The sequence below is a fragment of the Dama dama genome, chromosome 25, assembly GCF_033118175.1.
Source record: "Dama dama isolate Ldn47 chromosome 25, ASM3311817v1, whole genome shotgun sequence".
Lineage (NCBI taxonomy): Eukaryota > Metazoa > Chordata > Mammalia > Artiodactyla > Cervidae > Dama > Dama dama.
In genome coordinates, this window is record NC_083705.1 from 30267573 (window position 1) to 30293626 (window position 26054).

At 36.5% G+C, this 26054-nt stretch overlaps 1 protein-coding gene and 1 pseudogene across 3 annotated transcripts in view; both read right to left on the reverse strand.

Moving 5' to 3' along the window:
• Positions 1–2422: 2422 nt before the first annotated feature.
• The window catches only part of MAP3K1 (mitogen-activated protein kinase kinase kinase 1), a 75194-nt gene continuing 51562 nt past the window's right edge, over positions 2423–26054 (reverse strand). For all 3 annotated transcript variants that reach the window (XM_061129771.1, XM_061129772.1, XM_061129773.1), the window contains exons 7-20: positions 21854–21975; positions 21187–21268; positions 20889–21072; positions 18289–18567; positions 14515–14636; positions 12825–12916; positions 12385–12574; positions 10787–12068; positions 10263–10415; positions 9395–9557; positions 8142–8273; positions 7001–7143; positions 6265–6396; positions 2423–5005 (exon numbers count right to left, since the gene is read on the reverse strand). In XM_061129771.1, the coding sequence (XP_060985754.1) occupies positions 4856–5005; positions 6265–6396; positions 7001–7143; positions 8142–8273; positions 9395–9557; positions 10263–10415; positions 10787–12068; positions 12385–12574; positions 12825–12916; positions 14515–14636; positions 18289–18567; positions 20889–21072; positions 21187–21268; positions 21854–21975 (3226 nt within the window). In that variant the 3' untranslated portion in view covers positions 2423–4855. The remainder of the gene's footprint in view (positions 5006–6264; positions 6397–7000; positions 7144–8141; positions 8274–9394; positions 9558–10262; positions 10416–10786; positions 12069–12384; positions 12575–12824; positions 12917–14514; positions 14637–18288; positions 18568–20888; positions 21073–21186; positions 21269–21853; positions 21976–26054) is intronic.
• On the reverse strand, positions 22006–23356 carry LOC133046578 (small ribosomal subunit protein uS8-like; annotated as a pseudogene).

Below are 26054 nucleotides of genomic sequence, written 5' to 3' on the forward strand. Positions count from 1 at the left end.
TAGTATTTTCCTGAAATGACTGGTCTGCCCTTTAGGAAAAATATTCAGAGCCTATTTATTTATTTATTTTGCAGAGCCTATGTAAAAGGTGTACATTTAAAACCAAGCTATTACAGGAAGTTTAAAACGAATGTGGAGACACACGGTGGCTTCTGAACTGTTTTTCAGTGACATTACCTATCTTGCAGGGTGATCATGAGAAAACCGACTACTGAGCAGAAATACAAAGAATGAAACTAGGAAACAGCAACACACAATAAAAACAAGATACAATCGAAGACTAAAACCATTTGGGGTCGGCCAAATGAGTTCCCTGGTACACTTTGAATTGCAGAATTATTGAAATTGCTTTACCTCCTCACTTGTGAAACAGAACATAATCACTGTGTTGCAAAGTGTCCCTGACAAATAGTAGCTGGTGAATTAATCTTTATTCTCATTCCCAACAGTTTTAACATAGGAGGATGGTTTTTATGTTTTTCTTGAGTCATATGAACAGGATCAACTAAGTTTATCTGTTGCTGTCTGGGAACAGTAGATAGTATTTATATGTAAGTTTATGATATGTCAAACCACATAAGGAAGGTTTTTTTAAAAAGATGTGATTTTCAGTTAATTTTTTTTAAGGAAAAATTTCTTAAAACGCTTTGTCAAAAAAGCATTTGATGTTGATGGTGGTGGAGGCTATGCAATATGTAGGATCAGGAAGTGTGTGGGTAATCCATGAATCTTCTGCTCAATTTTGTTGTGAACCTAAAACTACCCGGAAAAATACACAGCTTACCTTGCCTTTAGGTTCCTTTCGTTATGGGTTACATAAGTGGGTGGAGAACTTGAGCAAGTTAAGTCAATTTGTTGTTGCTTAGTTGCTGTGTTATGTCTGACTCTTTGTGACTCCATAGACTGCAGCAGCCCAGGCTTCCCTGTCTTTCACTGTCTTCTGAAGTTTGCTCATATTCACATCCATTGAGTCGGTGATGTTATCTAACCATAGCGTAAGTCAATATATTGAGGCAAATGGAAGCCAGGTTTCTTAACTGTTGAGAAAAGGAGTTACAAATATGGAAAGAGGGAAGTCTTGAATGAATCTGGGTACTGGCAGACTGAAATTGAAAATTGGTATGAACTCATGGTTTTTGTGTATGTGTGTGTTTGTTTTGCATATGAATCCAAAAAACCCATATATATTCTAGCTTTGTCTACCAAGAGGGCATGGGAGCAGTGACACCCCGGAGCAATGAGCATATCTAGCACCCAGTTTTTTAATACCAAAGGAGTCAAGGTTCTTTGGAAAAACGCTGATCCCAGGGCTGAAGCAAACACACAAGATGGGTCTGAAAGTATAGAAGTGGTCAAAGAATAATGGGTGGCTTGTCAGTCCAGAGAGAAGCTAAGCTCTGAGAGGCTCCCAATGGCTAAATGTGACAATTTGAGTAAATATGTGATGATAGTAATGAATTCTATCTCACTGAATAGGAATCCACAAACCCATTTTGATATAAGTGAGTAATAAATGAAAGAAGAGAAAGGTCTTCCTTATAGCAAAATGCTCATTAATAAGTACATGGGGCTTCCCTGGTGGCTCAGCCAGTAAAGAATCTGCCTGCAAAGCAGGAGACCCGGGATCAGTCCCTGGGTTGGGAAGATCCACTGGAGAAGGGATAGGCTATTACCCACTCCAGTATTCTTGCCTGGGAAATCCTGTGGACAGAGGAGCTTGGTGGGCTACAGTCCATGAGTTCATAAAGAGTTGGACATGACTCACACACATCGACATGACTCACACATACACACACGTGTGCACACGCACACAACACAGGTGTGCAGGAACCAGAAATCCAGTGCTTGGCCACCAACCCAAGTAATAATCAGATAAGGCAACTAAGAGCAGAGAGCTAACTTTGGATAAATAGCAACGTATTTGTTTAGTCTCAAGGTATCATCTCTACAAAATATAAAGGTAGATATTAATTATAAAGGGCAGGAGTACTGTGGTGAAGCCTATTAGACTATACAGTTTACATCAACAGCAGGGAGACAAAATGACCTCATGTGCCTCCTGATACGAGACACTGAGGACACGGCCTGCCTCACCTGAGATATTCCTGTCACAGGTGCTCACTCTGAACCGAAGCCTGCGGAAGCACTGAATGGAACCTGAATGACTTTTATAAAACAATAAATTAAGGCTGAAGGTCAAGGAAGAAGGAATAGTTCTGGATTGACTGGGACTCAAGAAACATAACTAAGAACAAAGCTGATCTTGGTTTGGATCCTTTTGTTATAGACGATATAACTAGACCGCTGGCAAAACCTGAGTGGGTGGGGCTTTTGAGAGAGTATGGTATATGGGAGTGCTTTGTGGTATTCTTAGGACTCTTTTTAAGAATGGAATTATTCCAAAATAAATAAAGGTAACAACCTTTGTTCAAAAACTTTTATTTACTATAAAGACAAAACACCAAAATAGGTACAAATACTATAAAATTGGTTCAATGGGGTAAAAATTTTAATTAAAATATCTTTGATATATTTAAAATAACAAAGAATACATTTAAGCCAAATTTTCTTAACCCAGAGATTCTTTTTTGTAACATTTGCTTACACAGTAAGGTGCTAATAGAAGTTAGCCCTTAAGCCCTGGAAGTCTTAGGAATCATAGTCATACAGCAAATATAATTTCATTGTGAAAGTGAACTTTGGTAGAAGAAAAATCTATAGGACACCTGAGGTAGTAGAAACTGGGATAAACAGCAGTAGACGTTATTTACAACTTGAGTACCAAATAACATTAAGAACACAAAAATAATTACACATTAAAATTTTCAGTCCAGCTTTGATCCAAAGAAAATAAGAATATTACATCACATTTGCATTGAAAACAAAACAAAAAAACAAAACACCACAATTACCAGCAAGCTGAGGGAACTGCAAACAAACTCAAACAATGGATTTTGACATCTAGAGGCAGTTTGAGTTTGAAATGTGGTGGGCATGGTGGTCTACAAAGTAACACTGATTAGCTGAGGTTCCTCAGTTTATACAGTTTACATCTCTGTCAGACACAGTATTAATCTGACCAATGATCTTCCAGTACATAAAATGGCAAGAGTGCATCCTTTAAAGCTTGCACATGAGAGACTTGGAAACAATCTTATTAGAACTGTGAAAATTCTAAAGTAGTCAAAAAAAAAAAAAAGGAAAAACAACACATTTAGAGCTACCAAACTTCACATTTCAGTACTATTTTTAACTCTTCAAATATTGCCAATCTTCCAACCAAAGGAATGTAAAATTTCACTAAGAAACACATTCATTTATATAAAAAAAAAACTGCCCTGTAAACTTATCTTGTAACTTATTTTACTTCCAATTTGTGTTGTACATTTAAAATGTACTCTATATATAGCTTATTTCATTTATCCTGAGTCTTTGAGAATAACCAATTCTATTTAACTCTGCAACAATTCAACTGGCTTCTGAAGAGTTAAAACTTAACATCTCAAAAAGTTGTATTAAATACTTAAATCAGTACTTGATTTAAAAAACTCACAGAAAAAGGGTAAAGGAGCTGCCATTTTCCTTCAGGATTCCATGCATCTGAATTCAGTTCAGATAAAAACCATTAGAGAACTGTGCAAAATCCAACGAATTAGTGCATAAATGAAATTTCAATGTCACTTTTCTTTCTGAAAATATTTTCCAAGTTTGAAGCAAATTTATTGTTTGGAAACACTTGTTTCTAGTTGCATAATTAAATTAATTTTTCTTTAGGTATCTCTCAGCCAGGCCTACTGCAAAGAGATGATACATGGTGGAAGGAAAATAGCAGTTAACATCAGTGGTGATGATGAATGATGGATTATTACATACAGAGTAAGACCTAAATGGTGTGAAGTTTCCTACTAAAGAAACATAATTATAAAATTCAAATACATTTCAAGGTCATCTTGATCTTGGTTGTGAGCTGCATCACAGAGAACATTTGATTTTCACTTAATTTATATTTAACCTGCATGAGAAGAGCAGTGACTGACTCAATGAAGGTAGTATTTTATCATATTCCAATTTTAAAAACAAAGTTTTTAAATCTGTATTTTAAAAAACTCTTGCAACAGCAAGATACTTAATAAACTCTAGTTCACATCTAGTTCTACTTTTTTTGTGTGTGGATTGAAAAGGTCACCTTTCCCTGAATATTAAACAAAAATGAAGGTGAAATGAAAGTATAGAACCGTAATTTCCAAAAACGAAATGAATGGGCCAACAGTAAAATGCACAATGAACCACAATTGCCCAGGCATATTTAAAAAAAATAGTCAATTGTGGGTCATAAAGAAGTTGTCAACTTTTTAAAATATATTTATTTACTGCTACTTATAGCATATTCTGACCTAAAAGAGGCAGACACTGACTGTTATAGCCAGTGACAAAAAAAAAAAAAAAAACAGAACTGCAGAACCCCCTGCTTGTGATCATGATATGAAATGGAAGAATAATTGAAACATTAAAACAGATCCTGAGCCCCTCAGCTGCTAATATTGCTGAAAAAGTGCTCCAAAAAATTATGCTCTGTTAATTAGTCATGCAGACTTCACTGCTTTCCTGTTTACTAAGGGCCAGTTCTTTGAAAGGCACGGTTTACAGTTTCTGCACAAATTGTGGACTTTTGCATACTAAGCTTAGGTACAAATCATGATTTGTCAATCACATACTTAGGTAAGGGTTCCCCACTGATCTCATTCATAGCTGTTCAGTGGCATGAACGCCAGCAGATCATCAACGTGGTTCCCCACAAAAGTTCTTTTCTCTTGTTGAGCATCCTGTCTCTGTAACAGTTTATTTGTATAATTGGCTACCACGTAGTACGGAAGACTGGATGCTTCAGTAGCTCTCTCGATGGAGGTCTGTCCTGAGGTTGAAGTTCTAAACAACGAAGAGCCACATCTCGTAAACCAGGGGACAAATGTGAGGGAATTGATGGAGCAGTAGTTGCACTGGCAATCTGCAAGAGACAACACTAGTGTTAAAGCGCTCCAGAACTAGAGCTTTTGATACAGAAGTACTCGTGCATATATTTCACAACCTGTGCATGCTATACAGAGGAATTAAAACAGAAGTGGGTGGACTTTTTCCTAACAAGGTGTCTATGGTAAAACTCATGAATTTGACCAAATACTTTCTGATGAGATGGGAGTTGCAGTCCTCTTTATTGTCTCAAATGAACAAGGCCAAGGTGCATCAAAATGATTAGGCACGTATTCACTCAAATCAATTCTGCTTTCCTCATATTCTCCAAAATGGTTTGTCCTCTTTGCTTCATTGCATGTTTTCTTTTTTTTGTTTGTTTGTTTGTTTGTTTGTAGCACAGAGAGCTATGCAGAGTAAGACTAAACCTGGCCAGTCAATTGAGTACATCAGAAACACAACTGCACTGATTTTTTTCTCCCCAGGTGACTGAGGAAATTTTATAAGAATTGGGAGACCTGGAGGAGGTTACGGCAAGTGAGAGGTGCTGGGGGTCAGCTCAGAGGACTTACACTAGCCACTCAGCAACAGAGGTGATGGTGGTTTAAGTGCTTTACTCAGGCCCAGAGGTAATTCTGTTTATCCTCATAAGGTGAAATGAGTAATTCATGAAGTAGGTGTTATTATTACACCCATTTTATAAACAAGAAAACAAGAGGGCAGACAGAATAGTTTTCCAAAACACAGCTATTAAAGGATGGAATCAGGTCTGTACGACTCCAAAGCCCAAGCTTTTAAACAAGCACAGGTCTAACTCAAATGCTAAAAACTCAATCATTACATTACTCTCTGGTGGAGACAGAGAAAGTTAACTTGAGAGTTGTCAGAAAGGTAGAACAGCCTTAGCCTCTGCCTTAGGTATGAACTTTCTAAATACAGGAAACAGTAAATTTAAAAATTTGTGACAATACAATACATAAAGAGCTTCCAGTATTTTAATTTAGAAGTTTGATGTGTGTGTGTGTGTGTGTGTGTGTGTTTATGTGTATATGTAGGTACATATTTCACCCAGAAGCAATGATTCATGACTGCTAATTCAGTGTTCAAAGTGACTATAAAGCATGAGAACTAACTGTTCATGCTGCCAGCATTCACTGCACCATATCAGCTCCTAGATACACATACTTATTTCGAGGAAGATATGCTTTCATGTTAGATTGATAGTGAAGAAGAATCCATGAAAATTTGCCTGTTGCCAACTTTAGCAGAAAGAAGTCATTTTTGTCTCATGATTACCTTAAATATCAAAGCAAGATGATTGGAGTGTTTTTCTGCATTCCAAGGTGGTTTAGCACAAGCCATTTCTATGATAGCACAGCCAACACTCCATACATCACAGCTCCTACCATACTGCTGACCTCTGAGGACCTAAAATAGAGCAGAGTTAACTTGGAAATAGGACTCACTAGAAAAAGAGAAAGCCATTCTTTATTTATGGGTTCTAGTTTTTCTACTTCAGAGCAAAACAGGGGGGTAGAAAAAGCAATTCCATAGACTATCTGTGATTTCATTAATAAGCTTAATTTCTCATGTGGCACAAGTATGTTTTGGAGAACTGTGAGCTTCAGAAGCAGAGTCATATCAGAATTTCAAAGCCGCCTCAGTACACTTTTAAACTCAAGAGGACAACTAGTAATCACTGTGTATGAACATGAAGAGCTCTGAACACAACAAAGAGACCGAGTTCAGAACACATTTATTTTGTATGTACTTTAGGTTTGCCAGAAAACAACTACTATAAATTATCCAATAATTCTTTGTTAGAAATAGGCTTTAATAGATTTGCTTAAAGGCTATGGAAAGGCAGGGATTAAGGGCCTGAAAATCAAGGATATCAGCAAAACCTTAGTTTTAGGGCCATGGACTTCCAATTAGTAAGCACACACAGGATAACACCGCAAAATTATTTGGTGTAACGCTGCCACACAGCTCCAAAATATTTTCTCTCATCACACTCAGAGTTGCTTCTCACCTCAGGTGCCATAAATGCAATTGTCCCCAATAACTGTCCCTGAAACTCTCCTGCACCAGTTCCTTTTGATGCCAGCCTGGCTGCAGCTCCAAAATCAGCAATTCTCAGTCTCTGACCTGTGCTGTCAATGAGCAAATTGGCACCTGCCAACAGAAACAGCAAATAACCTTCTATGTTAAAAACAACAGATTAAAAACTCAGTAAAATGCTACTAATGAGATAGGACAATGACAAAAGAAAGACTGCATGTCAGAAAATCTACTCTCCTTCCCAATTCACTTCATTAGTAAAGGTACATAGTTCTCCATGATGTAAAATAAAATCCAAAGCCTCAGAGGGAAAATGGGGCAAAACATCATGGCATTAGGAATAAAAGAGATTTTGTGAAACTTTAGTGTTAAACTTTTAATATAATGATTCCTAACAAAATCTTTCCTCAGAGTTCAATTTTTAGTGTTTACACTTTTAAGAAAAAGTTCTGTTTAAACATACTGACATAGCTAGACTAATTCAGACTTTATACTGTAATTTCAGTTATAGCTTAGTAAAAAATAAATGTTATAAAAAGGAACTTATGTCAGAAAACCAAGATGCCTTTTTTTTTTTTGGCCATGCCACCCAGCTTACAAGATCTCGGTTCCCCATCTACGGATCGAACCCAGGCCCCAGCAGTGAAAGCGTGAAGTTCTAACCGCTGTACTGCCAGGGAATTCCCCAAAGTTGATTGTAATTAACCAAACTGCAACAGATTTGAGAGGCGCTTTCTTAAAAGAAGTTTATGATATCCCAGTTATTTTAAATAAAACCAAGAACAGAAACCTTTGGGGAAGCAGTGTATCATGAGACCAAGATGGAGGAATCAGAGACCTGTGTTTTGTACTTGGTTTGCCACCAATTAGCCGTAAGACTGTGTAAAATCACAGCTTAAGGAAGGCAGGATATATTATCCTGAAAGTTCTTTTCACTTCTAGTAATTCTAGTGATTTACTTAGGAGAAATTTGAGTACTCAGGAGATATTTGGATAAAAAAATCCCATAGTGAAACTCAAGTTAGAAACTATCAACAAAGGTCCAAGTTTTAAAATGACATTTGTTTTCTGCTTATTGGTAATAAGCAGACAGTAATGAAAAGAATTCTTACCTTTGACATCTCTGTGAATGATCTGGTTTTCATGGAGATATGAAAGGCCACGTAGTAATTGCTCAGTATAGTTAATAACTACTGACTCCTTGAAGGCTCCATATTTACTGAGCAAATGAGCCACAGATCCCCCTAAACATATAATAATAATAAATAATAAATTTAAGCCAAAGTTAAATTATTATACTTTGATTATATAAGCTTGCACTGCATGAGCTCACATTTACATTTGAAATATTAAATTTATCATCTGCATCAGAAGTGAAACTGACTTAAAAACTAACACATCCCAGTAATCTTAAAGTCTATCAATTAGGAGACATTTTCATGGAACCTGCATGAACTGGTTTTCTGTAAAGTCAAGATTTCAGAAACCTTTAAAAGTTAACAATGTTGGTTGGAACTGTTTCTCATATGTACAATTCACCTCTCTTTTTGACCAAGATAAACAAAATGCCTTTCTTAAATACTTAAGTAAACAGTGAAATACTTAAGTAAAAAGAATGGGAGGAGCCAGAAGAACCCAGAATTAGGCTTCCTATCTCACCATTTACCATCTATAACCTGGGACAAGTCACAAACTCAGTAAGCCTCTTCTAGAAGTATTTATAGTCAACACGTATACAACCATCAACCACCTACAACCAACATCAAAGAATATAGTAAAGAACTGATTTGTAAATAGAAATACACCCTTCAAACACAAAAGATCTAAGAAGTTAAACCAAGCACTTAAGTATTCATTACACCCCAAGTCATTTATTTTACTGAATATATTTTATTGTATTATGCTAGGTAATATAGAATAAAACAGTCTGTTTGTTAAAGTAGATGACAAGGCTCAACTTTATGCTTCAGTGCTAGTATACTTGTAAGTTTTAAAAGCTGTATTGTAATTTTATTTTATAATTATGTTAAAATATCTCAAAAATCTATCCAATTAAAGATGGCCAACTAGACATATATGGATCTTATCATAGAAGGTTTGAACAATTATTCCTATAAAACAATGGCACACAATCATTTTAAAAGATACACTGTAAAAATTTTAAAGGTAATGAATATTTTATTTATATTTAAATGAAAGACAAAATATTTACAGTTATACAACTGTACTATGTTAGGGCAATTTGCTTTTAGAAACCTAAACTATTTAATAAAATAAGTGTTCATTAAACTGTTTTCCTAAATTTACTATCAAGCAGAAGTTAAATCTATGTATTACTCTTTTCTGATTTAAAACATGAACATACCTGCCATCCATTCAATGAAGAGATTATAATTGCTCTTCTCACACGTAGCTCCCAACATCCTAATGATGTTTGGATGATTCAGATGGCTCATCATTCTTATCTCTTCTCTTAATGCTTCTACTACTTCTTCTTGCTCAGAAGATGTATTTCTGACATATGTCACCTGTTTCAATAAACATATTTATATAAAGTTCTGAATCCTGATGAGTTTTCATTTACAATTTTCACTAACAATCTGATCTAAAATGGACAAACCCAAATTAGCTTATGTATCAATAGGAGACTGCATTTATTATGCTCATGGATGCAATGTAGATACTTTTTAAAAAAAAAAACCAAGTCAGTCTTCTTAGATAATAAGACTCTATCTTAAGCAGCAGTAAAATATCAAATTTGATAAAAGGCTGGGGTACAGCCACTCTTTCAAAACTGTCTGAAGACAGACTGAAAAATGAGAAAAGACCAATTGTAAGAACCAGCATGTCCTGAAAATGAAAACTTGACTGTTATCATATATTGATAAGCATGCTCATTATAAAGAGTAAACCACAGAAATCCCAAGGTGACACTGCACCAGTAACTTGGCTGAGGGGAGTATAAAACCATACCGCTAATAAATATAAAAAAGCACAAATAAGAAACACAACCTTTGGAAGGCCCATCTGGATACCGCATCTTATGGTAATCATGCTTCAGCTTTCAAATAGACTCATGATGCTTTTGGTGCCCTGGCAACAACTACTTTTGAAATTTAGGTTTCTGAAAACTTAAAGAACTAAAATATATACACATGGGGATATATCCTTTGTTTTTTTAATTTTACTCATTTTTACAATTTTAATCATTTATAAGCTCACTAGACATTTACCTGTTTAACAGCCATTAAAGTTCCAGTTCCCACATCTTGAGCCTGATAACAAGAAGAGAAGGCGCCAAGGCCTATCTGCTGACCTTTCAGCCATTCACTGTCTTCTCTATAAGGCTGTTTTGCTTTGGTATGTCCTGGTAGAGTCTCCGGTGTCTACATAATAAATGAAAGCAATCTTTTTACTGTTAAGAGTATAAGTCTGTGAAATTAGTCTAGCAAAATATTACTCTTGTTTAGTCTGGCTTCCCAAATCACCTATAAACTTGACTTCTGAATGGACAGTGTTGGTAACCAATGTCAAATGCATAAGTGATTCACCATTGTAGAATCAACCAGAAGGGCCTCTGAAATAGGCAACAAGTATTTCTGTTCAAGCAGTGACACAAAAATTGCTGTACAATTAATTCTGTGTGAAAAATCTGCTTCTTATAGTTAGTTCACATTAGAAGCCATATTTGTGAACTAGATTTATTTTATTGTATGGCCCAAGGAAACTCTAACTGCTTAAAAGACTCCATACTTACATCTTGTTGAATGATGATGATATCTTCTCCATTTTCAACCTGTAGTTGAGGAACTATGGGGAGGGCATCCTGAGATGCTGACATTGCCATGGCAATCGCTAAAGCTTCTTCTTCTTCAGCTTCCATCTTTTCTTTGCACTTCTGATTATGATTCACATCATCTTTGTAGGTATCATCATTTTCATCTTTTTCAGGAGAGAGCACAGCAACTTCTGACTTAAAAGTTACTGTTGTGTCACTTGAAGGCATAGACGCTTCAAGAAGGTCCTCAATACTGGAGTTGAGCTCTGTATTGACATCTAATCTGCATTTCTCTTCTACTGGGGTGAACACTGTCTCGTCACTGGGTATAACAGCATTACTGCTATTGCTGCTACTGCCAAAGCTGTCATCACATTTGGAACTACTGTTCAAATCAAGTGTCATGCTATTTTTTGAGGCATCTCCCTGTTTACTTGTATTACTTGGGGTAGGTCGAGATGGCTTTGGCCTGTGTATATTACTGGAGGGCAGGGGTCTTGACTGAGTGAAGATTGGGGAAAGTTTATCTGAGTCTTTGTTTTCAGAACAGTTTCTCTGGAACTGTAGAGAAAACTTGCGCTGTGTTTGAGGAGATGCAGAAGGCATTTTGCAGGGAACAAACCCCTGAGGTCTCTGCTTAGAGATATCTGTCCCGGTGCCAGGTGGTACAGATGGGGCTGATGAAGAAGGGGTTGACAAGGCTGGGAACATTAACTGGGAGTGAGGAGATATAGGAGAGGCGTTCAGACACTGACTGTGGGGTCTGCCCTTTGTTTGAACCATTGGCTTTGGTTGCTCCATTGTTGTTGAGCTAGGAAGTCCTACTGAAATGCTGGCCAGTCGGTCAGAAATGTCCTCTGAACTGGCACTCAATTTTGTAGCACACAGTCCTTTTCCAGTTTTCTCTAAATGGTCCGTGCGTTCAAAGGAACTGTTGTCCATGGCTTCTGGATAGCTGTTAGGGGCAGATGCCTGCAAAAAGCGGTCATGTCGACCATCCAAAGTGTCTTCTATGCCCAGCTGAATGGCCTCAGCAATTTCCACCTCGTCTGCAATAGCCATCAAACGACGCCGCATTCTGGTAAAATGAGTGGAACTAGAAACATTCAGCATTTCTAACAGTTTTGAAAATACGTGGGGTACTGCAGTAACCATTCTTGCAGAACTCAAATATATCCTTCGGGAGAGTTTACCAACCATTGAGTGGGAATTATCAATGGACTGCAAAGCAAAGGTCAGGAGGGACAGCAGCTTCTTATACCTGAAAGAAAAAGCACATTCAATTATGAAACAAGTTAAAATTGCTGCAAACTATATAGAAATAAAGAAAATGGCACTAATTTACAGCTTTTGCATTAAAAAAAAATTGCTTCAGTATAAAAGATCTATATATTTTAAATAGCCTAGACTTTAGGTGTTTGTCAATCAAATATTAAAGTATTAGTAACCTATATGTGCTCTGTAGTTTCTGAGTCTTTCATTAATCTAAAATGTGTCCTTCTTGGATAGGTATGAGTCGGGGTGGGATGGGTTAGGTAAGAAGAGGAAAAGAAATACATTTTCAGAAGAAAAATTACCTGACTTCAACAGGCTCAGCTTGTGAAATATCAGTACTGACAATATGAGGGTAAAATTCAGCAGGAAATTCCAACAGCAGTCTATCTATGAGACAAAGCCGGCCCAGGAGTTCTTGCCAGTTGCTGGATTCAGTTTGGTTTCCAAGAATACAATTTAAGACATAATCAACACCACCAATACCAATGGATCCTACAAAAAGGAAAGCAAAAATAACTGAAAAATAGTGATATTAAAACCTAAAAACATGATCAAATTAAGTTTAATAAAAATATTCTGAATTAATTTCAAGAATTTATCTTTCAGATTAATTTTTAATGTTAGCTGACCAAGTCAATTTATAAAATTACTTCAAAATCCTGCAACTGCCATATTAGAGATGAGATTAGGCTAAGGAAAATGATAAAATATGCTATATTAATTTTAAGTGAAAAATTATTACCAGCTTTAAGTATTTCTCTGCCAACTGCCAACTCTCCTGCTTGGCCTTTGCACAATTCCAATAGCGTTGATATAGACAGCTGACTTGTGCGACTAAAAATGAAAGGAAGCAACATCAGGCTTGAGTCTTGGATAAAATATATATTAAAAGGAGAGTAGTAATGTAACGCCATGTGAAAAGGTGGGAAAAAATGTTTTTGAGGACTATCACTAAAACTGCATTACTGATGTCACTATAAGTCGTAATATTTATTATTAGGTCTAATTTCATAAATTTTACCTTATCCTCTATGTTAAACACAGAATCTTCACTACTGGTTCTTACACAGCAAGTATTAATTTAAATATCAAACCATATAAAAGGCTTATTTTCATTATCATGTACTGTTAAAATAAGAAAGAAGATTCCGACATTTTGACTTCAGGATTTTCACTAAGAATTGTTAAATTAAAAACAAACTCTTCCCATCTAAAACTTTATATTCTTTTTACATAGCCAGATTGACTTCTAGATATCATAAAATCTCTTTACCATATTTCTTATAATTTTCAGTCATTCAAGTGACCAAACAACCTAACTTTAGAATTTCAGAGTGGACAACAAAACAATCGCTATAAAAGCACTGAAATTCTCAGGGCAGGGGGCTGGGGGGGGGAACAAACCCAAAACCTATGTACTATTAAGAAATGAAATTATTTTTCTAGGCATTTTACAAACATGTTAATTTTTCTCAGATATTTATAGTATTCTCTCTAAGCAACAAGAAAACCTCTAATTCTTACAACGTGCAGTCTTGTGCAGAGAGACAATGGAGGTGAAAGACAGACTTCAAGAGATGACAAGTCAAAGGTGAGTGCTCTATAGACTATGTCATGTGACTTAGGGAGGAAGACAAAGCTGGCCTGGAAGAGCTCCAGAAGCAGGTACCCGCAGGGGCAAGCTGAGGGAGTCAGTGCTCCCAGCCGCCCGGGGTCTGCGGGGACACAGAGAGATTAGAACTGCCAGATGTGCTGACTGTGGCCATGCTTTTATGTATGAGAAATGGGTCTTTTCCTCCCAGTTTACGGAAAGGGGAAAAGGAAGAGAAAGAACCAGTGGTCTAAGAAGAGCACAGCTGGTCACAGTCCTTATCACCAAACCTCATTCTCTACTTTGTATTTTTATACCTCCAATTAGGGCTATTCTGTCCTTTGCTGATTTTTAAGGATATTGCAGGGATATATAGAATTATTGTTATTTGACATAAACTGTCACAAAGTACAATTCCATCACAAAGAAAATAATGACATTTTTTTAAATCTTTTTCTTCGGTCCTGATAATACAAACAATGTGTAATAATTTTATTGGTTCCTATCCTGTGTAACTCATTCTCTAAAATGAGATTATACCTCATATATCAGCTATTCTTATCAACTGGATTTCAGTTTTAAGAATATTACTTTAAAATAAAACAGAATCACAATAACGTGGAGGTCCATGCAGTTTGTTATCCTGTTTTTACCTGCCATTAGTTCTTCTTTCCAGTCCTTAAGAGCTTTAAATGTTACATGTTAATTTCAAATCTCACATTAGAAAACCATATTCAAGGCCTCATTTAATAAGCATGTATCCTTCACTCAGCAGGTGTGAGGCTCCGTGCTAGGCTTTTAGGACAAGAGGGTTTGAATCAGTTCATTAAAAGGGCCTTACCTATTGACGTCTGCACACTTGACTAGGATGGTGTCTACAACTGGCCGGAGAAGTCTCTGCAGTTTGATTCTTTCTGCCAGACTATGGCAAGGAGTATATACTAGCATGGCTCTCAACGTTTTCTGGGGGGAAAAGACTGAAGGTCAGTTTAACTACACTTAAAAAGCATCAGAGACAATGGCCTAATCTGAGACATTTTGAGAAATAAAATAATGATAGGAATAGATTATGACCCATAAATAAGAATCCCTGAGTGGATACAAATAAGAAACTGAATAAATAGGGAACTCTCAACTATTTTTGTAATTTTTAAATGTCTGAATTAATTTAGTTATTTTAAAAAGAAAGTGAGAAAAGGACCCAATCTGAAAGAGCCCCCAATGGCTAAAGCTGGAATAATTTGGGCAACAAAATAAATGATGATAGTACTGACTTATAACCCAAAGAATAAAATAAATACCCATAAGTGTATGGTGACAGAAATAAAAAACTGAATAAAAAGATAGCTCTTCTTCATAAAAGAGTTACAATTAAATAATACAGAAGGAATATGGGAAATAGAAGATCATCATTAGGACACCACAGTAATGACTGCTATAGGCAAGATTCACTAACAAATGCTAAACTCTGTGGCTAGAAACAATATTTACATAGTCTCAAAGTATCTGCCCCGAGACACTTACTAAGAGTGAACTGACAGTACCCAGTAGACATCACCTTAAGCAAGTGATGAAGGATGATGGCATCACCACCATAAGACAGACTGAGGTGATATACCTCCTGATGCTGATGCAATGAGAAGGGCACGTCACCTCTGGTGTTCTTGTCAAAAATGCATAATGTGATCATGAGAAAATAACCAGATAAAACCAAACTGAGGGACATTCTTCAAAATAACTGGCCAATACACTTCAAAAGTGTCAAGGTCTACAAAAGACAAGGAAAGATTGAGGGACTGTCCCAGATGGGAAGAGATTAAGGGGGCATGATAACTAAATGACATGTGAGATTGTGGACTGAATCCTAGAAAAGAAAAAAAGACATTAATGGAAAACCCGATGAAATCTGAGTAAAGTCTGTGGTTTAGCTGTGAAGGACACAGTTGGGACAACTGGGGATATTTGAATATGGACTTTATAGTACATAATAATATTGTTATTAATGCTAAATTTTCAGAGCTTGCTGACTGCATTGTGGTTATACAGAATAATGTATGTGTTCTTAAGAGATACATGCTAGAGTATTGGAAGTGAAATGTCATGATGCCAACAAACAACTTTCAAATGGTTCAGCAAACAATTATCTATGGGGAGAGAGGAGAAGAGAAAACAAAGGAGGGCAAGAGGAAGCAGAGAGAGGGAGAGGAGAGCTCTAGGGGCAGGAACCACATCTGCCCCCACGGTGTCTGGCACATAAGTAACTGTAGAGGAATCGGAATACAGGGTCGTTCAGAGCCCCTATACTCTAGGAGCTCACAAATGCACTGGGACACCATCTGAACTGGGTAATAAACAACTGGAAAGTAAGGTGGTATACCAAACAGTCAAGTACGTCTGAAGCTTTATGCTGGAAAACAAGAAGAAGAAAGAAGTAAAAAGCTGAGTCGAGAACATGGGTCTTTATTCTACAGCGTGCTGGTCTTTATTCTATAGTATTCTGTAGGATACTGGGTCCCAAGAGATGCTAACATGAAAAACAGACCATGGTAAGATAAATGTGGGAGATAATGCATCTTATGCCATGATTAGATTCCTAATGTATATTAACTTATGAAGGTTCCTAGAAGCCTTTCAGTGAACAGACCCATTTAACCTCATGTGACTCTGTCCTTACCAATTTTAACTGAACACACACTCCTTCTTCAGGGAACTTCTCATAACCCGTCTTATTCTCATTTCCACAGAATAAGCTTTAGGAAATGCTGTTGAAGAAACAGAAACCTCTAAAGGTTTCTGAGCTGGAGAATAAAGCGGCATTTAAGGAATAATGATGGCCACTATATTCAACTTTGCTACAATGCACTAGACATTATGGTTAGAGGTTTCTATTTCAGACCTGAGAGAAAAATATTTTCATTATTTTATAGGTGAGAAAGATAAAATGTAAGAGTCCTACACAGAAGTACAGAACAGACTTTTGAACTCTGTGGGAGAAGGTGAGGGTGGGATGTTGCGAAAGAACAGCATGTATATTATCTATGGTGAAACAGGCCACCAGCCCAGGTGGGATGCATGAGACAAGTGCTCCGGCCTGGTGCACTGGGAAGACCCAGAGGAATCGGGTGGAGAGGGAGGTGGGAGGGGGGATCGGGATGGGGAATACGTGTAACTCTATTGCTGATTCATGTCAATGTATGACAAAACCCACTGAAAAAATAAATAATTAATTAATCAATTAAAAAAAATAAAAATATGGTCTGGCAACAACAACAACAACAAAAAAGAGTCCTAAAGTTACACTTCCAGCACACTGGAGAATGGGAATTTGAATCAAGTTCTCTCTGATTTTGACCATACATCCAGGTGGCCTAGGCTAGTCCCAGTTTAACTAGAAAATTATTCAAGTATTCCAGCTGGGGTGATAAATTAGGAGTTCACTCCATTTGACTCCAAACTAATGTTCATAACCCTATGCCATACTGCTATTCAAAAAGAAGATTTTACAGGCATAGTTGTCAGAGGATGGATTAGAAAAAGATTAAGGGTGGAAGTTTCCAGGTGGCGCTAGTGGCAAAGAATTGGCCTGCCAACGCGGGAGACATAAGAGACTCTGGTTCCATCCCTGGGGTGGGAAGATCCTCTGGAGGAAGGCATCGCAACCCACTCCAGTGTTCTTGCCTGGAGAATCCCATGGACAGAGGAGCCTAGAGGGCTACAGTCCATTCGGTCGCAAAGAATCAGGTAAGACTGAAGTGACTTATCACGCATGGAAGAGTGGAAGCAGAGAGATGAATGAGTTTTCAAAAGATCAGGTAAGAATTATTCTAAAGCAGTGGTTCTGAACTGGGGGCAGTTTCAACCCTCAGGAGACATTCAGCAATGCTTGGAGACACTGCTGGTTTTGACTGAGGAGAGGAGAGGGCTGCCACTGCTATGTAGTGGGTGAAGACCAGGAATGTTGCTAAACATCCTATGCTGCCTAAGATGCCTGTCTCAATGTCAATAAGTGTGGAGGTTGAGAAACTCTGTTCTAAAGATGTAAGTACTCATAATTTTAGCCTACAAAATTACAAACAGAACAGCCTCCTTGTCATTCTATCTCACCATGAAACACAGCTTCTAACAGATAAAACTAGAAAAATGACTCAGTAATTTATGTCACAGAATCCTCTTTTGTGAAAAAGTTTCTGAATTTCCATACAATGTTTATTTAAAAATCAGCTCTTAATGTCTACTAATACCATTTTTTAAAAAAAAAAAAAACCAAAGGTAACTTTGGTTACTTTGCTACCCCATAAACTATTTTTGATTTGGTCATGTATAAGGTAAGGCAAATAAAGATATGAACAGCTAGCTATTGCTACTTTACAACAGCATATAAGAAAACTTAACCAGATTAAAATAAGTAAAATCCAAGTGAAGATGCTAAATGGAAAATTGCAATTTCCTGGGATTATAAAATAAAAACAAAATTTGGATTTTCCAAAATCAAATTATGTAGTTTTACTGAATCTTAAAAATGGTAACTGCAAGCTGTCAAGAAGAAAAAAAAAGAAAACAAACAACAACCCAAAGCAAACCCATACAGGTACAGTTAGAGAATAAAGCTACTTACTAAAGCAGCAACGTACACTTTGTAGACAGGGTCAGCACAGACCATTGACAAAACGTTGCAGCACGCCTCCACCACATCTCCTGAGATACTGGTCTGGGAAGACCCACTGGTGGCTCCAGCGCTTGGACTGCTTCCGCTACTGCTCCCAGAATTTCCAGTGCTCTCCCCATTTGCCAATAGCAGAGCCCCACTAACGTCGTGGGAAAGACGTCTGAGAGCCATCTCTCTTACATTCCAGTTTCTAGAAAATAAGCAGCCAACGAGTTCCATTCCAAATACCTATAGTCAAACAGACAAAATGAATTCAATGTGAAGAAAAACTAAAGGGTTTTGCATTAAGTATGACTTTTGATTACTAAAGGAAAATTGGACATTTCTTAAATCTTCACCGTCCTTTAAAATTTTCAAATGTGTCCATAAGGACATACTCACATTTAACTGGTCATTATCAAAAGTCCTTAACATTTATTTATTAGCTCAAGTAAAACTAAGAGTGAACACCATTAAGTAATCAGATAGATATATATGTATTTCTGTGCTACTGTACCTAACACAAAACAAACTAAACGTATCTGTGAACAACCCCAACTTTGTATCTGTGTTAACACAGTTTGCAGAGAAAAAAACTGAAGCAAGATTTTAAAAGACAAATCAAGAAAGGTGCAGGAGCAAGGTGTTCAGGAAGTAACAGAATTTCTCTTGGTTAATTAGAAAAACACGTAATGGATAGAGTGGAAAAAATCAAAAGACTGAAAAACAACTGTGTTCAAATCAGCAAAGGATAATGAAAAATATGTATAATAAAGTGTATGTCATGATAGTAACCATTACCTCTTCTGTAAAGCCAGAGAGTCCCTAAGAGAGGGTGCATGGCCTTGACATTATGGACCAGTTAGCTAAAAGTAAACTTAATATCTAAGATAACATCATATGAAAAATTTCCAACTATTAGAGACTGAATAAACATGATTTGGGGGAAACAAATTATGACAGTTTTTGTGTGTTCTGTTTTAGAGTGACAGTAAAGAAGACTAAATCAATTAGAATCTAGTGAATTTATTATATGCCTAGCACTGTTAAATGGGGCTTCCCTGGTGTCTCAGATGGTAAAGAATATGCCTGCAATGTGGGAGACCTGGGTTCGATTCCTGGGTTGGGAAGATCCCCTGAAGGAGGGCATGGCAACCCACTCCAGTATTCTTGCCTGGAGAATCCCCATGGATGGAGGATCCTGGGGGACTGCAGTCCTTGGGGTTGCAAAGAGTCAGACACAACTAAGCGACTAAGCACAGCACTGTTAAATAGCATACCACTAGTCTTATGTCTTATATGATATTCCTCATAAAAAAACAAGAATATACAGCTTAGTCCAACCTACAGCTTAAGCAAAGCAAACTAGACCACTGCCTTGAAAAAATGGCATCCAAGGCTCAGTATCAACCTGAGAGTTTTCTTGAGGAATCATGAAGGGGCAGGTGAGAGGCTATGTTTTAGATAAAATATTTATTAAGTTTGTAAATTTTATTAGAATCCTATTGGGTTGTTAACATGCTAAGAAGAGAATTCAAAAGCTTCAGGACTATAACGGTCACAAAAAGAAAAAGGAGAGAAATTCTACTGATGTATATATAAGTACAATGAGTTAACCTGTGTCTGCTTACAAATTTAACAGAGTTTCCCAGATTGTCAAAAACACTTTATTTCACTATAATCTACTGGAGATATTGTCTGGTTTTGGATTATACATTTTAAAAAATAATAGACTAAGCAGATAACAACAAAGAAAACCATTAGAATTCAACCAACCAACAGAAATTCTGATTTACTAAGGATGAGAAAGCATTTAAGCAGAAGAGAAGGTAAAGGGATGAAAACTACTCTTACAAATCAAAAAGACTAATATATAAGGTAAATGCCACATATTTTTTCTTATTCATCCATTCAGCACGTATTAAGTACCTGACATATGCCATGAGAATACAAATTGGAGAAACTGAGTTTAAATGGTAACAGGTAAGAAAAATAACAAATTCTTGGCAGGAATGGGATTAAACACTGGAATAAGTTAGTATTAAATGGTTCTAGTGTCCATCCTTGAATAAGGATATTCACTTTTATGTCTCTTAGTTTAGAAAGATGTTTCTAGAGGTGGGAGGTGAGACTGCAAAGAATTTTTAAAGTTTCAGCTCTATAATAAGTGGCATAGTGTTAACGTGATGTGTGCGTGCATGCTCAGTTGCTCAGTCATGTCCAGCTCTTTGTGACCCCATGGACTGTAGCCTGTCAGGCTCCTCTGTCCATGGGATTTCCCCAGGCAAGAGAGAATACTGGAGTGGGTTGCCACTTCCTTCTCCAAGGGATCATCTCCACCCAGGGACTGAAGCTGCCTCTCCTACACTGACAGGCAAATTCCTTACCAATGAGCCACCTGGGAAGCCCCTGCATAGTATTAACACCAAAGGTCAAATTAAAATCTTCAGTGGAATACAAGTCATGATGGAGGCATGCAAAAGTACTTTCTTAAATTATAAACTGGGGAGACAACTACATTAACTAGCCTTAAATGGTTCTTTGAGAAATGAAGAACAAGAACTACTTGCCTGAATCCAAGGCTCAGCTAAATCTTTGTAAGAAGGAGGGATCTGCTGAGTCCCGTAATGAGTAAGGTTAAGATTGCTCTCCTGACTCCTCCGCTGGGATCCAGCCAAGGGATGCTGCTGGGTGGTCTGCTGCTGTGTAGCTCGCAGGGGAGAAGGGGAATCCACAGGGCTGGACAACTCGTGGCTGAATGAAAAGTGAACAGAGGTTGCTAAGAAGAACTAACAGATTTAAAGGACACTGTGAAAGCATTTTTATTCTTTATTAAACATACCCAAATCATTAACGCATAATTATTACCTGTAGAAATCGTGGGATCTCCACTTAGACCTACAAAGGGGACATATTAAAGGTTCTCTATTTCTTCTACATTCTTCTGCCCCTGAAAAATTATGGGGAAAAAAACTTACAAAAATGTTTAATATTTACTATTTATGTAATAATTATTCATAATGGCTAGTATAGGGTTTATATATGGAAGGAGCCTCAAAACTTATATAATGTTTACCTAAAAGCAGGAAAACGCAGCAGGCTAGATTATGCTGATGCTCATAATTTTTGCAAATGCTATTATGTAACAAGTATCTTATATATTGTTTTCCAAAACATTCTGCCCACTTGATAATCTGGTCATGTCATGCAAACCCTGCTTTGATGTTACCCTCTCTGGAACGCCCTGCCCTTGCATTCTTCCATCCCTTTCCCTCCATGTGCACCCACCAGATCAGAACTGTTTCTAATTCTGCGCACGCCTTCATTACCATGGGTCACACTTTATAACGTTTCTTTGCTCACACAGCTCATCTCCGAACAGATCTAAACTCTTTTTTGTTGACAAGTTCACATAGGGCCTAAGTATACTTCGCCTCTCACCAGTCTCGCCAAAGGCCATGCTAAAATCCTAGCTAATACAGTTAGCGCGTAGAGTAACCGTGTTGACGAAGCACAGGGGGAAAAGCGCACGTACAAATCGACATGCAGTGGTGGTGCAGCTTGTTCCTGCAGCCATCTTCACACACTGTGAGACTTTCTTCATCAAGCATGCCCAACAAGCAAATGGGACACATCTGTTCCTCTTCATCTTTTATACTACAAGGAAGGGGACACAAAGGCATTAACTACAAAAGAATGTCAACAGAATTAAAGCCATATGCTAAAAACAATTTTGGCTTCTTCAGACTATGAAAAAATTAGTTAGAAATTCTTGTTTAGGAGCGTCGTGTACATAAACTATTTGAGAAGTATTTCTGCTGTTGTTATAATTTACAGTAATTTTGAATGTGGTTTAACCTTTCCTTGCTATGAATATAATTCAATAAATGAACTAAATCTCAAGAGATACATGTATCACCCAAATTTTGTTACTGCACCTTTTGAATACATGTACTACCATAAGATCTATGTATAAATATACTACATGCCAACACTGTCAAGATTTCAATTATTGGAAGGACTGTGGAACTCATCTATTCCACATCCTTAAGTATGAAGGCCTATCTCAGACACTTTTGGTGAGTATATAATCTGATCCAACTTTCCTAGAAAAAAATCTAGGAACAACTGTTTTTTGGTCCTCTGAGGCATTTTGTTTGTATTACATCCCTAGAAAAAGAATCCAAGTATTTTCCCTCCTGTGTGTGTTTGTCTTGCTTCTTCATGGTCCATGATGCCAGGTGGGGTTGTCAGTACAGTGAAACCAAGCTGACGGGACAGAAGCACGTTATTCTGCCATTTTTCTAGATCTCTGAGGTGCGTATCAAATCTGGGTCTGATCACTCCTCTCTTGTTTAGCCTGCCTGTGAGGTTCACAACAATTTTCGCAGCCCTGTGATCATTGATGATTTCAAATTCGCCAATGTAACCATGCTTCATCATCACTGTTAGAAACCTGATGATGACTTGGACGATGAGCACGGCCTAATAAGCATCTGGCGTTTGCCTCTCTTTTCAGCATTGTTGATATTCTTAAGAGCATCAGCCAGGACATTTGTGCACACCATTATGGCAACATGGAAAGACGATGGAAAGAGCTAGAAACAACTATTTTTAATGCACATAATCTTTCAACTAGACTTCTAGGAATATATCATAAGGAAAGAGAGAGACAAATAATAAAGATATATGTGTGAGAATGTTCATTATAGTACGACTTAGCATAATGAAAGAAAAAAATCAACCAGAGGAACATCAAAAGAAGGTTTAAAAAAAAAAAGTACACCCAGGCACTATGAAGCCTGTGAAAAGGATCAGAGATACAGGATGATAAAGAAAACTATTTATAATATACTGTATGATGAAAAAACAGCAGATAACATGACAGAATTCTAACTTGTACAGAATGGTTTCATTTATGGCAAAATTGTAACTTTATTATGTGTATTTTAATTATATGATAAATATAATTATATTGTATATACCATTCCCATCATATACAAAGTAAGTATGATATCAGTAAGAAAAATATTAGCAACTCAACAGTAAAACAAGCAAAGAAGATAAAAAGGCAGCGGGCTTAAGAAAGACCAATAGCAAATAAACATAAAAGTACAAAATACATGTTATATTAATAAAGCTCTTATTTGTCTTTGGTGGGGGTGGGATAATCTGACTGACAAAAATTAAATAGGTTGATAATGGCATAGGAAAACAGGCTCTCATATACACTACTGGTGGGAGTGATAAAACTTAAGTTTCAGGAAAGAATTTGCTAGTGTTTCTTAAGATACTAAACGTACATATCCACGACCTAAAAGAACCTGTTTTCTAGAATGCTTTCCTTCAGACATATTTCAAGTAAATAGAAAACTCACTGCATTTAATTAGGAAAAAAAAAAATAGAGGTGTTATAAAGAATCCACCTGCCAATGCAGGGGACACAAGAGACACAGGTTCAATCCCTGGGTTGGGAAGATCCCCTGAAGTAGGAAATGGCAATCCACTCCAGTATTCTTGCCTGGGAAGTCCCATGAACAGGAGCCTGGCGGGCTACAGTCCATGGGGCCACAAAGAGTCAGAAATGACTGAGCACCTGAGCACAAATGTCCATTAATTATGACAATAGCAAAATACACTGTGTTATATCCATATAAGCTTACATGACCATAGTAAGAAAGTAGAATATATTTTTGTACTGAGGAAAATGTTCTTGATATATAAAGTGAAAACATCTTTTTAAATTTAAAAAGCAAGTTGCAGATCAAATTATGTCACGACTTTATATTTGTTTAAAAATAATGAGAGAAGTACTGGGGGTAACACAGCCATGCCCCATGCTGTCTGTGGCTACTTCAGCTACAGGGCAGAGCTGAATAGCTGTGACAGAGGCCCAATAACCCTCAAAGCCCTAAGTATTTAAAGTATAAAAATGTTACCTGTTATAATACCACCAGTTAATAACCATTAAAATTTTTACTCATTTATTTAAGCACCTGTAATACCTTTTATATACATGAAAAATGGGTTCATGCATGACAGATAGCATAATCTGGATTTTATTTCATACCATTCAATATTCTTCAAAAGCATAATTTTAATGGCTGCATGAGATATTCATAATATGGGTATATCTTAACCATTCAGTTGCTGGATATTTAAGTTGTTCCAAATTCTTCACCATAGTACTGTGACAAACAGCCATATGTGTAAGTCTTGTGCATTTTTCAGATTAAATTTTTTTTCTTAAAAAAACTAATACATTTACTAGATTAATGACTATAAATGTTTTAAAAAGTCACGTTACTTTTTTCCAGAAAGGCTATATCACTTTACATACAGTAAAGCATATAAGAACTGAACTGTCTCATTACAATCTATTAATTCTGTAAATTAATCTGATATATATATATAATATATATTTTTAACTAAGCATTTTCTTAGTTATTTGGCTGCCTGAACAATTTTCATACGTTTGTTAGCCCCTTGAGATTCTTTTGTGAAAATTCTTCTCATGCTCTTTGCCCACTTCTGTACTGGATCACAGGTTTTCTATTGTTTTGGTGGTACGGTTTTGTTAATTATTTTTTATATATTCAATCTGTCCCAATTCTGTTTTTCATTGTTTCTTATATACTATTTTTAAATTAACATAAACTGTGATAAGATCTCCAGATAAATTTTTAGATTTTAGTCTTAAAATGTTTACTTTAGACATAAAATTTTGTGATTATATGAAACATTAACCTTCTTACCTACACAGTATACTCTCAATAAGATTACAACTTCTTCAGTTTCCCCCCTTGGGTACAATAAATCCAAATAAATAAATTAAAAAAAAAAACAAAACCCAAATTATGGCCAGCACATATTTAGAGGGTGCTTTTTTCATCTTAGAGAGAGATACTTTCTATTGGCTACCTGGTTTTAAGCATTTATTATTTCTTTTCCAAAATAAAAAGCTACAGAAATATCAATCAAAAGTAAAATGGCTCTAGAATAAGTTTGGGTAAGGAAGCTTGGGAAATAAAGCTAATTTTTTCCATTTATTTAGAAGAAATGAAGGCTAAGAGAAAGAGTCCTGAACCACAAGTCAGGACACTGAGGGTTTGGTTCTGCATCTGTTCAAATGACCTGTTCTGGTTTTACTTATCACTGAACCATGTCAACTTGGAAATCTCTAATGTCCCCCAAAACTCATAAAACTCTCATTCTAAAATCAATCCATTTAATAAAAAATAAGAAAATTCAAACATTTACTTTCTCCACAGATAAAAAAAACACTTCTCTCTCAATTCTTTACTTCATCACGCTCTTGCCTGATATCATCACTTTCTATTCTTCAACAATACATAAAAGGTAGATGAAATGAAAATGACAACTTAATCACTTAGACCAGTGCTTCTCAGACTGAAGTTCCTGAGAACACATAGGAGGTGCCCTTCTAAAAAAAGGAGTACTCCTTTCTGGAGCAATTTTTAAGAACCTCATTTTTTTCATTAAAACCAATAAAGAAATCTTGGAAAAGAAAGAAAACTTACATGACTTTTTATGATAATACTCTTTTAAGTTTTTCCACACCTGTCATATTGGTTTACAACTCAGATCTTTCAGGATTATAAGTTTAGTCTTATCAGCAATTAGGCAATGGAAAAGTTTGAGAAGCAACACAGATTTTAATTAATAACTATGATTAACTGGTATTGTAGCTCTTAATTACAAATGATTAGTCTCTT